General features: G+C 39.2%; 1 protein-coding gene across 1 annotated transcript; it reads right to left on the bottom strand.

Moving 5' to 3' along the window:
* Nucleotides 1-842: 842 nt before the first annotated feature.
* Nucleotides 843-11,580, bottom strand: SFRP4 (secreted frizzled related protein 4). Its single transcript, XM_005549762.4, has 6 exons — nt 10,853-11,580; nt 9,141-9,221; nt 8,981-9,046; nt 6,921-7,119; nt 4,538-4,601; nt 843-2,582 (listed from the first exon to the last, which is right to left on the bottom strand). The coding sequence occupies exons 1-6, from the start codon at nt 11,295-11,297 to the stop codon at nt 2,397-2,399; spliced, it is 1,041 nt and encodes a 346-aa protein (XP_005549819.1). The 5' UTR covers nt 11,298-11,580; the 3' UTR covers nt 843-2,396.
* Nucleotides 11,581-14,399: the final 2,819 nt, after the last annotated feature.

The raw sequence follows: 14,399 nt of genomic DNA, 5'->3' as shown, positions 1-14,399 counted from the left end.
ACATTATGCACATGTACCCTAGAACTTAAAGTATAATAATAATAAAAAATAAATAAATATTAAAAAAAAAGAATGCGATAGACAATCTTATAGGTATCCAGGGTTTTGTTGTAAGAATGCAATACACAATCTTATAGGTATCCAAGGAGAGAAACCAAAAGTGTGATCAGACTGCATTGGTTTACAGCTGAAAAGTAAGAACTAAGGCTATTTATGTAAGTTCTCATGTATCTTAAAAGGAGGCTAGACAGAGAGCATCTATTAGCAGCTCTGCTATACTGTAATTCTTCAGTTCCTATAGTTAACCAGTTATATTATTAAGTTAGATTGTTAAAAAATAGAGGAGGTTGCATAGGCTTTTCTGGCAGTTAAGAAATCTATCTATCTATCTATCTATCTATCTATCTATCTATCTATCCATCCATCCATCCATCCATCCATCCATCCATCTTTCTATCCATCTATCTATCAATCATCTATCCATCCATCCATTTATCTATATACTTTGAGGGGCTCAAATCACTATTTCTCAGTGGCCAGGAGTATAGGAAGTGATGAGAATGTTGTCAGCTGATGGTTCACAGATGAAGGGAGAAGGTTTGTCCAAGGTGGCCACCAGTTACAACTTTAAATTTATGGTAAACATGGAGAAGGAGAAACAATCTTAGTGAGGGTTTCCATACACCATACACTTAATGAGCATTTCCATCCACCGATGTTCCAAGCATTCTGGGGCATAATTGACAAGATCAAGAACTTTCCTTGCTGAGCATACTCCTAGGCCCGAAAATACTATTTAAACAAACGTATCCCAAGTTACTAATGAAGGATATACACAGACATTTGACTATTGAGATGTTTATTCAGTATGGTCAGTGAAGAAACCACCTAAGTATCCAATAGCACAACAGTTTGTTGAGTAATGCATACTATGGAATATAACACAGCTGTTAGAAATGAGGTGGTATCTGCTTTCTTGACATGAAAACTTATCTCAATAAAGAGCCAAGCAAAGGAGGCAGGTTATGAAACACACGTATAGCAGGCTCCTAGTTTTATTTATTCAAATCGTTGTATAAGTGCATAAGAAACACCTGGAGAATAATATGCCAAAATACTAATGGTGATTACCTCTGTGTAGTGGAGAGCAGGATTAGGTAGGATTTTATTTCCTTTGGGCGTTGTGCATTTATTGAATGCCTTATAGAGAATACATGCTTACTGTGTTAGCAAAAGGCCAATAAAATTGTTTTTTTAAATAAATGCCTCCAATTGTCCACAATTATGAAATTTGTTGATAAAATACTGCAAGATAAGTTCTTCTTTTCTGATTAAAGTATCCCAACTGTCAAGTAATTGTCATTTCAGAGATGGAACCTCAACTTTCCTCTGTGTATATTTATATTTAACTCCTCTCACATGTATTTAGGCAAAAAAAAATTATTTAAGTGAAGAAAATAAATTTTTGGCACTCACATGAAGGCCTTTTTTATACTTGTCAAATTACTCTCAGGGTGGATGTCCTGGGAAGTGAGATGAGTGACATACCTCTCTTGTTGTGGGTATAAAATACTTGAGCATTAGCCAACTAATTAGTACCTAACTCCCAGTGGTACAGACAAACTCACTGTTTCTGGTGCTGCTTAAGAGGGTGTTGACAAGAAGCATCATGATCATGAAATCAGGTAACCAAAAAACAGGAATCCAGACATTGTCTGCCTCTCTTTTTTATTTATTTTTCTTTATTATTATTTTTGTTTTTAGAGTTTCTAGCTAAAAACAGAGCTGAAAAGTCATTGTAAAAAAGACACATTATAATTTTCCATATGCTACTTCTCTAGATTTTTCAAAAAATCCCCTTTCATCACAAAAATCCTTCTACAGACCATAAGCACATAAAGATCTTTTAGACATTCATTCCACTACTGTTCCTTCTTAGAAGCATTAGATTTTCAATCTCATTTTAAAACATCACTAACATTGTAACAACAGATATCAAATGGTAATAAAACATACTGTAAAAAATTACGTGTTTTGTTTGAAATATGGCATTTATTTTACAATGCACATATTAGGTCACATTGTAACAAGCATTATTTTCCCTGCTCTCCTAGAGTATGCACACAGGTTACTCTGAATGCAATGCAATAAGCCTTTTCCACCAGCTTTAACTCACCTTCTGTACCAAAGGGCAAACCTACCACTATGGCTTGTGATGGCTTACAAAGAAAAACTGAAGCATAGCATTAAGAAAAATGCTGCAAGATGTGTCTATGAAGAGCACTGCAGTGAGTTGTTAGGGCAAGGGGCACATGGCCTTGCATAGGTTGTCCCAGGCAATGCCCAGCCTCATCCTGTAAGGAAGTTGGAAGTCTCCGTTTTGGAAACTAGTTAGCTCACACTTTTTTCGGGTTTGTTTTCTTCTGGGCACTCCTAGTTTTAATGTTCTTCTTGGGGCTGGCTGGTTTGGGAGCAGGAGGCTTTCCCTTTGGTTTGGGGGGATTACTACGACTGGTGCGCCCAGCTGTTTTCTTCTTGTCCTGAATTGTTCTCCGCTGTTCCCGCAGCCTCTCTTCCCACTGCTGAAAGGCAATTTGTAAACATGACTATCAAATTATCTCACCCCTTTATGGTGCTCAGCTAATATGAAAATTAAGGCAAGTTTTTCACTGTAATATACTAATGACGGTAACAACTGTAATAGCTACCCTATGTCAAGCCCTTATCAGGTACCAGGTGACTCAGAAAGTGCTCAGTGTGTGATGAAGTTTTCACATGCATTCATTTCATTGAAACAACAGTCCTTCCAAATAAGCACCATTGACAGGGGCAGGAAACAAGCACAAAGAGGTTATTTGCAGGCCACAGAGCTAGTAAATGTCAGAGCCAGGATTCAAATTCACCCACCCTGACTCCAGAGCCAGAGGCCCTCACCCATGCACTTTTGACCACTAGCCCCATAATGCAACATTCCTATAGTGCAAAGCCTTCTAAAAAGGCTCTTATTTCATGGCTACTAGCATTAGTTTACCCCACGTCACTGGGAAGTCAGGGGTTTGTTCACTTAATTCTCCCACATCCAAAGGAAGACAGAGGCCCCTTCTACACCTAGTCATCCTCTAACATGCTAGCTATCCAGAACCATTGGGAAATGAGTCATTCTGAAAAATCAAGTCTCTCTGATAGCAAAAAGTTTATTCTTTAAATAACTCAAGTAAGGAACAATAAAAAAGTGAGTTCAGTTGAATTGACATTGCTTTATATTAACACAGATGTCCCTGCTTGGTTAGAGTCTACTTCATTCAGCCAGAAGTTTGACCACAGTCATCAGTTGGGTATTATTCTATGCAGTAGGAATGCAATGAAAAGAAAAACATTGTCCCCGCTGTGCTACAACACAATTCTAATCTATTCTAAACTAATAAACTCATTATGGTATGTTGCTATCATGTGGTGATATTTTCAAACTCCTACTGAAGTTTATTGGAAAATATGCTGCAAAAGTGAATGGTCCCACAGCTCTGATTATTGAAAGCTTTCTTCTCAGCAAGCTCAGGTTCTCACGGTCTGCTTGCCTTCTGTATTGATGCTTCTAATCTACTGTAGTCCGGGAAACCAGATAACCAATCCTGCTAGAATTTCCTGTCTAATAGAACTAAGCATGCTTCTGAGCAGCTCATGAGTTTTTGGCTCTGATTTAACACAATAGTGTTTGGTTCTCTTATTCAGAAGTACACTGACTAGGGGAGGCTGTATTCTAACTACATTCTCCATAAATCAATTGTTAATATATACTTTCCTCTTGCCTGGGACTTTTCATTGGTGCAAACTAAGAGAGCACAGGCAGTAGCAATATGTTTTGTGAACCTGTAAACACAAATTCTTCTTAATGAATATGGACATATTTTGCAGAGAAGGGAAGCTTTAAAAATTTCAAACCAATTACCTGATGTCTTTAGATTGGGTTGTAATTTCACATTTCTGGGCAAAAAATTATTTAACTCCTCTAATTGAATTACCAATATTTCTATGATGTTACCACAAAAATCCTAGATTTGACTGTAAAACAATTACTTTTTGTGTATGATTTTTGACAAAAGTCTTAAGTTATTATAAATATAGGAAAAGATTCTGCTATGTATAGTGATAGGGTAAGTTTTATTATCAGATATTTCCACCCTTCCAAATATATGTCAGATTTAGTCTCAATGGATATTAAGTCTGCTCAAGGATCTCATGGTTCAATAAAACAACTACATGTAATAAAGAAACAAAAGGCTCATTTAACTTGGAAATAACCAGTACATTAGTATCAAACACAACTTCACAACCTTTGAAGTTGAATGACAGATTCCTGGTAAAAATTCTGAGTGAGAATAGCTACACTCTTAACGGCCTATTCAAAAGACAAACACTGTCGCTATTGCTGGCTCTTATGAGAGCTTGAAGATGAGACAATGGGAAGAATTCCCCAATTCTAAAGAAATATTTTATACGCACTTACATCCATCTTCACAGTGTTGTTCATGATACTTACTATGGATCTTTTACTAAGCTGATCTCTCCACTTTTCAACTAAGCAATTTTCAAGAAGCATCATCCTGAAAACAAATTATCTTAGTAAGCAGATTTTTATTGCAAAAGTAAAAAGCTAAAATTACAGAAATTGTAAAAAAATTATTCAATAACCTTTTGCCCCATAATCCACATATCCACCATTTAATTTTATTGGTGTTTCCTTTCATTCCTCCTTGTAACAATATTTATTACACTTACTAGACCACATTGTGTATTTAGATGATCTGCAAATTTCCTTTTGTCATTTTATGATCTAAATTTTCTGATGTAATTAGAATAATTTAAAAATCTAATGTTAATAATATAATGTTATGAATATGGATATCCATAATATATCCAGCCATTTCTTTATTGCTGAATTCCCTTTTGCTTAGCTATGATTACCAGTATTGCATTGAATAACCCTGTATACAGTAGTGTGCACTGGCTTATTATTTTCTTAGGACAGATTTTTAAAATAGAATAACTGAGTCAAAGGGTATGTATTTTTTAAAAAGATTTTCAATGCATAGTGCCAAGTTGTTTTCAAAATGGTTGCACTTTCATCCAATTCATTAACATTAAGCATTAGGTGAAAATGGAATCTTGTTTTTATTTGGATTTAGAATCAAGGAGATAATTTTTTAAATGTTTACTTACTATTTGTATTATATTTGTGTTACTATTTGAACTTCTCTATATAAATTTATGTACATATATTTCCACATCGTGGTCTCAATGTTTAAATATTAATTTTATGAACTCTTTAATAAGACTACTATCTTTTCATATCTTTTTCAATTATGTTTATCAATTTTTATTTGCTTTTCTATCATTATTTGTGATTTTTATGTGTATAATATTATGTGGTCAAATATGTGTATTGATATTTTTCCTTGTAATTTCTTACATTACTTTTATGTTTACAAATTACTTTGCTTTTCAGATATATTTAGTCACCTAATTTTATCCTGTTTTTTAAGTTCTTACAATATTTGTCTATTTAATCCATTTGAAAGTTATTGTATAGTACAATATAAAGTGCATCAAAACCTGCTTCAAGAGTTTTTCCTCCGTTTTATTTATCTTTACATCTACTATTGCATCACATGGTTTTAACAAGTGTAACTTTACACCAGTTTTGCAGGTCTCATAAAGCAGATTTCCTCTCTTATTTTCACAATCGTCTTTACATACCCTTACCAATTTATTAGAATCATTTGTGAGGACATACATCCCAATTATCCAAAAATATTTTTACTGGAATGGATTATAATCCATTCCCCTCTCCAGATAGAATGTAATGACTAGCAACCTGGTATCCCCAACCACATCTCTAGCACTGCAGCAGATGCAAACGCCTTGGTAGAGATGAGTCCAGAGTCACTGATTGCTTCTTTAGGGAGACAAGATACAAGCAGAGTCTGGCTTTAAAACCAAGAACACACGGTGATATCCATGTTGCAAGGAGGGCACCCAAGTACTGACAGAATACAGAAAAGTGAAGTTAGTTCTCAAAAATGTTTTTGGTTTCTTTTCGGAGGAATAGTCTTAGTTTATATCTATATAGAAGAAACAGATGAGCATTAACAGCAGAGAATGGGAGGGATGACTTGTTACGTAAAACTGAGTGATTTTGCTGGAGGAGTATACTGCAATCAACTTACAGGGCCCAACATGGAGGCTGGGCTCAAGAGTTTGACTTTATATTATAAGTAATGTACCAGTATCCAAAAATATAAATAAATAAATAAGAAGAAGGAAAGAGAGGCCAGGAAGACAAATATACCCAGCTAGAATTTGTGTGTATGAGTGTGTGTGAAGCATATACATATTTGTTTATACTTTGCCTTGTGATGTTTGAATTGAGAATCACATATTCGATTCAGAAGTCATCTTAAAGTGTGCGTGTGTGTGTGTGCAATACTCTATCAAATATTGTAAAGTGTTTATATGGAAACATGCGGAACTATAGTCTCAGATGCCTACTTACTTGATCTGTAAGCTATTAAAGTGGCCTTAAGAATTTAGTATTTGTGACTCTAAAATTGTTTGAATGATTTGAAAAGAATTGTTCTTCCTTAAAATAATTGACTTGCCTATAAATTTTGAAATCACTTAATGAATTTTGAAATGGATTTTTAAAGACTCTATTCAAATACTCATATTTTGATTTTTCCTTCATCCTGTGAAGAATTAATTGACAGTTAGAATATATGCTATTCAAACAGAGGCATCTGTTTAATTTTTTTTTTAAAAAGCCATTGGCATATTTTTGTTATGTTTTTAAACCATGACTGCTAACTGAGATTGAGGTTTTTCTAACAGTGTGCAGACAGTTCCTTCTGCCTCTTTGTGCCTACCTTGAGCGCCACTCGTAACACATAATGAGAACATCTTGATGGGGCAGGATGTGTGGACACTGGCAAGAAGAATTCGTAATGAGCGGGACTTGAGTTCGAGGGATGGGTGATGAGGACTTGAAGATCTCTTTTACATCCACCACCGTTGTGACCTCATTACAGCCACTCCTCTGCACAGCTTTTATTTTGGCATGAATAACTGCAATTTAAAAATAGATAGAAGTGTTGTTGAAGGTTTTGGGGAAAAACTAGGGATGGTGTCTTCATGCCAACCTCTGAGCCTCTCTTAAAGAATCACTCCTGTAATTATGGTTATGTCCAAGCGGCCTGAGTGCAGGCAAAAAGCCCACACAGTCATATGCTAAATGGATGATGTCCTATATTGTCAACATTGTCTTAAATGTTCTGGGGCATACTGTGAGATGGGAAAGCAAATGGAAAGGCAAGTTTTAGTCTTTCTCTGCCTTTAGCTCAGTAAAAAATTCACAGTATTTGTATTCTCCCCTGTGGTGATTCAAAGTGAGGATCATATATTTCACATCAGAAGTCATCTTAAGGTTTGCATTTCTTCCATCACTCATCTGATGCTTCAGCTTCTTCTGTTTTACAGAGATAGTTATTAGTCATAACATTTTTGAAGTGGAGGGAGTCTCTGAGGACTACTTTTAATTTCACAGACTGACAAAGTAGACCCATGGTGAGCAGAGATAGAACTGTTATTACAGATGGCTGTTAATGTCACTGTCTCTGACCAAGTTTTAAATGCTGGTTTCTGTGGTCTCTTGTTATTACTGCCTCCCATAGAGTTGTAATCAGCCTAATATGGCTCTGTCTTGGATTCCATTTCAGGCAGCCAGTTTATGAAGACACCAAAGGACTTGAATACAAAATGGTTTCTTCATCAAGGTCGTTCCAAGGCCATAACACCCAAGAGAACAACAGATTAGTATCTCAGGCCGGATCTTGGCAGAGGAGGGACTAAGTAAATCAGATTAGGATGGTATCTACATAGAGCAGGCTTTAAGAAAAAAAGCTACAGGAAAAGATAAACTACTTTTTGTTGTTGCTGAATTACCCACATTGGCTAAATATCATCCTTAAATCTGATAGCTTTGTAAGAGCTTATTTTTTTCAGATTTTTATGTTTCTGTGATCCTCCTACTTTTACGTCTGATATATATCCTAAAGTTTCTTACTGATATAAAATTTCAATTTGCAAGATGAAAACTAAGTCAGCAAACAAAATAAGCATTTTCCCTAAAACCACTTTATGTTATTTCAGCAGAAATAATTTAAGACATGCAATGAAATATAAGGTAGCCAGCCCAAACAGACGCTTTTAAAATGTCTGCCTTTTACATTTCTTTTTGAATTGAAAAAGAACATATGTTAATTAAAATTACTTTCAGATGACAATAGTGAAATTAAAATTACTTAAAACATTTCAAATTTCATGATTGACTTATTCTTGGAAGAAAATGCTGAGTGGTTCTTTCAAGTAAGAGAGAGGAGGGCATTTAAACTATTTCAATAGCGTAACCATAGGATTTTGTGAGTAATATTTTTTTTCACAATTTCTTTAAGACGTTAAATATTTGTAGCTATTCACAAGTAAAAGGATATGCAGGCAGATCTTAATTCTCTGGGCCTATGGGCCTTAATTCTCCGACTCACAGATAATCAGATCCATGGATCACTTTCCCATTCTTCCTGCAGTAGTAAAACCTCAGGAAGAGAACAGTTGGGGTGTGCCATCCCGGCTGATCAGCACTTCTTACCAAGACAAGGAGGATCAAGATGTCAAACTTTTAATCTGATGCATGTAATTATTATCACCTGGGTCATTCCTTTTGTTTGCACTTGATTTATCCAGAAAAGCAAGACATTTTGCAGTTGTTATTGTGCCATATATTAATAGAATTCACATAATCGACTAGAAAAGCAGTCAACCTTTTGTTTTCTTTACTTTGTGACTAGCTTTAATGACAGCAACCGTATTGAGATTCCAGCTTTGTAATGAACCGAGTCTCAAAAGTAAATGGCTTTAACAGATGACTTACCATAGCTGTAGTTTTTGCTGAGATATGTTGCCAAAGTTGGCTTCACCTTTTTACACTTGCACCGATCTAAAAAAGGCAAAAGAGGCAGAAAGTTGGAAAGAGTACAGAAATCACTCTGGAGAGGAGAAGTAGAGGGAACATCCAAGAAGAAAGAACTCACCAGGGCTTAGGCGTTTACAGTCAACATCAAGAGGCCTTTCCTGTACCATCATGTCTGGTGTGATGTCTATCCACTTAACATCTGAAACACAAACAGGGCCACATGGGCATGGTTGGTGATTTGGTCTATTCACCCAGCTAGTATAAGGAGCCCTCTGAAGATATAAACTAACACAGTATCACAAAAGAATAGTACTTAATGGTAAAAATGAGCCGGGTGAGGTGGCTCACGCCTGTAATCCCAGCACTTTGGGAGGCTGAGATGGGCGGATCACCTGAGGTCAGGAGTTTGAGACCAGTCTGGCCAATATGGCAAAACCCTGTCTCTACTAAAAATACAAACATTTGCCAGGCATGGTGGTGGACACCTGTAATCCTGGCTACTCGGGAGGCTGAGGTAGGAGAATCACTTGAACCCGGGAGGCGAAGGTTGCAGTGAGCTGAGATTGTGCCATTGCACTCCAGCCTGGGTAACACAGTGAGGATCCATCTAAAAAAATATATGTATTTATATAGCAAAAACGGCATGTGACTGTTGACTTCTCCTTTCATAATGATATCTAGGGCTTAGAAAAGAGATCCTCTGGGGGAATATTCGCCTATCCAAGCACAAATTGATGTGAATGTATATCCATTTAACCTCGCTGGTATACACTGGTATATATAACCCAACTGGATAAATCATATCACTCTCTCCCAAAGTCTTATTGAAATGTCGATATTCCAAGTTAACAGTTTATATTAATCAAAGTAACCAAAATATTTCCAAATCCCCACCTCATATCTTGCAATGCAGAAACAGTTCACAGGTATATAACCAAAACCAAGCATAATCCTCTATTATTTATATAATTTAAACAATAAATATGTGGTTTTTTCCCCTAAAACTCTAAACTAGAGAGGAGTTTCCATTTACCCCATTCACTTAACCACTCCTCCTTCATGTTTAGGGCAATGCTCTGGGAATAAGTTCAGAGATTCCAGCACAGCAATATCATAGTGTCTTTAAATGTGGGGTAACCTGGGTCAGAGAAAGCCTGGATAAAATAATGCAAAAATATTCCTAGGTTTCATTTCAAGAAGTGAATTTAAACTTCTCCTTCTTCCTAGAAAAACAGTCAAATGACCAAAGAAAAAAGAAGGAAGTGGAAGTAGGGATGGGGTTAACTAAAATGCCACAGTAGTTGGCTCGGGGTCAATGACCATGAAACAGACCTCACAATTTTCCAGGGAAACTGCAATTACAAATCTCACTCCTGGTGGGAAGCAATGACCATTACTGCTTTTTCAGAAAAAAACTTTTTAAGAAGTAGCACTAAATGGAACGAGTATTGACACCTGCCTGGAGAGACTATTTTGGGCATTAAATGAGTGAATAACGTGTAATGTGTTTAACACTTGCTCAGACACCTAGCAACACCTGTTTACTGCTATTATCATTTCTGTTACTACTGTAAATGCAAACATCGTCGAAGGCTCCCTTTGTAAGCAAAATTTTTTTTTTCCTTAAGGAGTACAGCGCCCTTCGCTAGCTTCTAAAATTCCTACGGGGGAAACCAGACTTTTTCTGAAGAAAATGTTTCCCCCATTTCTTCCCACCTCCTACAAGCCTCAGAAGCCCCCAGCAGCCTTAAGTGTGGCCGCCTAGTTCTCAAGTGGCAGCCACAGCCCCGGGTGCCTCCTCGCCTCCCCCCATCCTTCCTCCGGTCTCACCCTCCGGGAGGTCCGTAACGATGGCTTCAGGCGAGATGCACACACCACGGTCATAGACGGGCAGCTCATCGCAGGCCAGGCTTTCGGGCCAGCTGTGGTTGTACATCTTCATGAGGGGCTCGCAGTCGTCGCGCGCGCGTTGGCACACCGACTTGCACGGCTTGATGGGGTCGTGCAGGAACTCCAGGGTGCAGATGGGCGCGTACATGGCACAGAGGAAGAAGCGCAGCACGGAGCTGCAGTTCACGTCCACCAGCTCCTCGTACTGCTCGATGGCCAGGATGGCGTTCTCCTGTGTGCTGTGGTGCAGGTGGTTGGGCATCCGCGTGATGTTCCAGGGCATGTGCCGGCACATAGGGATGCGCACCGCCTCGCAGGGCGCGCCGCGCACGCCCAGCGCCAGGTGCAGCCACAGGCACAGCGCCACCAGGATGGAAAGGAACATGGCACTGCCCTCCCGCGCTGCGACCCTGGCAGACAGAAAGCGCCCTTCTCTTCCTGCCACCTTCGTCTTTAGCTGTCCCTTCGCTGAGGAGGAAATCCTCTGGGGCGCAGGAGAGTTTCTTCCCCCAAACTCCAGTCGGTAGCAAAGTGGGATCTCGGCCGGGTCCGAGCGCGGATCTCGGCCGTCTGGCACACAGGGCACGAGCAGCGCCAGTTCTCAGCCTTCGGAGCGCGAACCCGCCCGGGCAGCTCCAGTCCCGGACTCCGCAGCTCGGAGCGCAGCCAGCCACGGCCATTGCGGGACCCTATTTATCCGGACACCTCCCCTGACGTGGGCTCGGAATGCTCCCTTGGCAGCTGCAGGCGCGGCGCGGGCTCCCCTTTGGCCGCCCCACCCCCAGGCCCCTCGGTGCAGAAGCGGTGACATCATCCCCTCTGGGCCACAGCCCAGGGCTGGAAGCCTGCTTTCCCCCTGAAGTCCCTCCTTTTTAGTCTGGCCAGTCGTTTTTCTTCGGACCAAGAAAAAGAACCTCTGGCAGTTGTTTTCGACACCGGATACAAGAGGGTGCGGGAGAGAATTTCAAGAGAGAGAAAGACACTCTTTGGCGTGAAAACTGAACTTTGCTCCCTCTGCCTTAGAGTTTTTCCAAGTATAGAGTTGGGGGGAAATAGGAGCTTCTGCTGCCCTCTAATTCTGAAATATATTTGCTTTCTCCAGTAGGCGGCATGAGGAGCGCTAAGGACAGTTGGGACACTGTCCTGCGAGACAGGGGAGAGTGCAGTGGATGTCGGAATAGGAGGGACACATTGTATAAATTACCCCACTCCGCCCTTAGTTGTGTGGAGTGTGGTTTGTTGTTGTTGTTGCTGTTGTTGCTAGTAGACAGTTTGGGCCGAAATTTTTCCAGTATAACACTTGGTTTGTTTCTGCTCCAGGAACTTAATAGAACTGGGGGAAGGTGTGCTAGCATCTTCCAGCTTGGGAAATGTCTTCCAACATTCCCTCTTCCTTCTAACTCCCTGTTCCCCTCTCCAGCATTAGTGGAACCCAGGAGAAAACATTAGACACCACAATCTGAAAGGTCTCCCCATCTCTGATCCTTCATGCCAAAGGATTTCCACCTCAGCAGCCTAAAATCTTGATTTTTGATGTGCTCAGAGACTGTTGCTTGAGTTGAGTAAGAAGCTAAGAAGCTGTGTACTATGGGATGCAAATATGTATGCTTTGCTTTCTCTTTTATCTTATTTGCAATGAGGTAGTAAGTTCAATTGCTGGCTCAGCTATCCACAGAAAAGGGAGGCTTTATTTATATAAGATTGATGTATGTCAATCTTCAGGTGGTAAGACTTCTGGTATATGCTATTTTTTAGGGCATCAGCAATATGGAAACATGTTCTCTGAATGTTAATCTTTAAAAACATAGTTTAACTTAAATTTAAGGCACAATTTTTCTCTCCAAAGCTTAAACCTACACAATTAGTTTAGTTTTGACTGAGGATTAAAACTGAAGACTAAGGATTAAAACAGCCGAGGAAACAACAAGCGCAAGTGACATCTACTGGGAATTTACAATGGTCAAGACATGGAGCTAAGAACTTTAAATGCATTATCTTGTTTATTAGGGAACATGAATTAAACATAGTAAGTGAAAAGGATAAATGAGACAAATACATTTCAGGATTCATCCAAAGAGTGGTTCTTATTTAGGGGAAGCCCACGGTGTTCTTACACTGACAAGCCACTCTAGAAAGGTAATCCACTTCTGTGGAACAGGTCTCAACCTCCAAAGATGCCAAGCCAGGCTAGTAAAATATCACATTAGGAGGAAAGCCGAGATGACATCTCAAGCCATTTCTAGCAGTAAACTCCAATGAGCCTAAACTCTTCACTGAGCGAAAAAGATTTTCAGCTGTGGTTCCTACCAGGCGAGCAAGAGAAAGAGCTGAACTACCCTACACTTTTCCTATGAGTCTGAGCAGGGAAAACTTGGAGAGGGCTCAAATTTCCGCAGCCAGTTTGAACCTGCTGCATCTGTTTAACTATGTAAGTACCAAGTCACAAAGTCTCGTGGGCTTCCCTGATGTTCTCTGAGGCATGCCTTTTTTTTTTTTTTTTTTTTTTTTTTTATACTTTAAGTTCTAGGGTAAATGTGCATAACGTGCAGGTTTGTTACATATGTATACTTGTGCCATGTTGCTGTGCTGCAATCATCAACTCGTCAGCACCCATCAACTCGTCATTTACATCAAGTATAACTCCCAGTGCAATCCTTCCCCCATCTCCGCTCCCCATGATAGGCCCCGGTGTGTGATGTTCCCCTTCCTGAGTCCAAGTGATCTCATTGTTCAGTTCCCACCTACGAGTGAGAACATGCGGTGTTTGGTTTTCTGTTCTTGCGATAGTTTGCTAAGAATGATGGTTTCCAGCTGCATCCATATCCCTACAAAGGACACAAACTCATCCTTTTTGATGGCTGCATAGTATTCCATGGTGTATATGTGCCACATTTTCTTAATCCAGTCTGTCACTGATGGACATTTGGGTTGATTCCAAGTCTTTGCTATTGCGAATAGTGCCACAATAAACATACATGTGCATGTGTCTTTATAGCAGCATGATTTATAATCCTTTGGGTATATACCCAGAAATGGGATGGCTGGGTCATATGGTACTTCTAGTTCTAGATCCTTGAGGAATCGCCATACTGTTTTCCATAATGGTTGAAGTAGTTTACAATCTCACCAGCAGTGTAAAAGTGTTCCTATTTCTCCACATCCTCTCCAGCACCTGCTGTTTCCTGACTTTTTAATGATTACCATTCTAACTGGTGTGAGATGGTATCTCATTGTGGTTTTGATTTGCATTTCTCTGATGGCCAGTGATGATGAGCATTTTTTCATGTGTCTGTTGGCTGTATGAATGTCTTCTTTTGAGAAATGTCTGTTCATATCCTTTGCCCACTTTTTGATGGGGTTGTTTGTTTTTTTCTTGTAAATTTGTTTGAGTTCTTTGTAGGTTCTGAATATTAGCCCTTTGTCACATGAGTACATTGCAAAAATTTTCTCCCATTCTGTAGGTTGCCTGTTCACTCTGATGGTAGTT

Source organism: Macaca fascicularis, chromosome 3, assembly GCF_037993035.2.
Source record: "Macaca fascicularis isolate 582-1 chromosome 3, T2T-MFA8v1.1".
NCBI lineage: Eukaryota > Metazoa > Chordata > Mammalia > Primates > Cercopithecidae > Macaca > Macaca fascicularis.
This window is presented reverse-complemented; position numbering and strand designations above follow the sequence as displayed.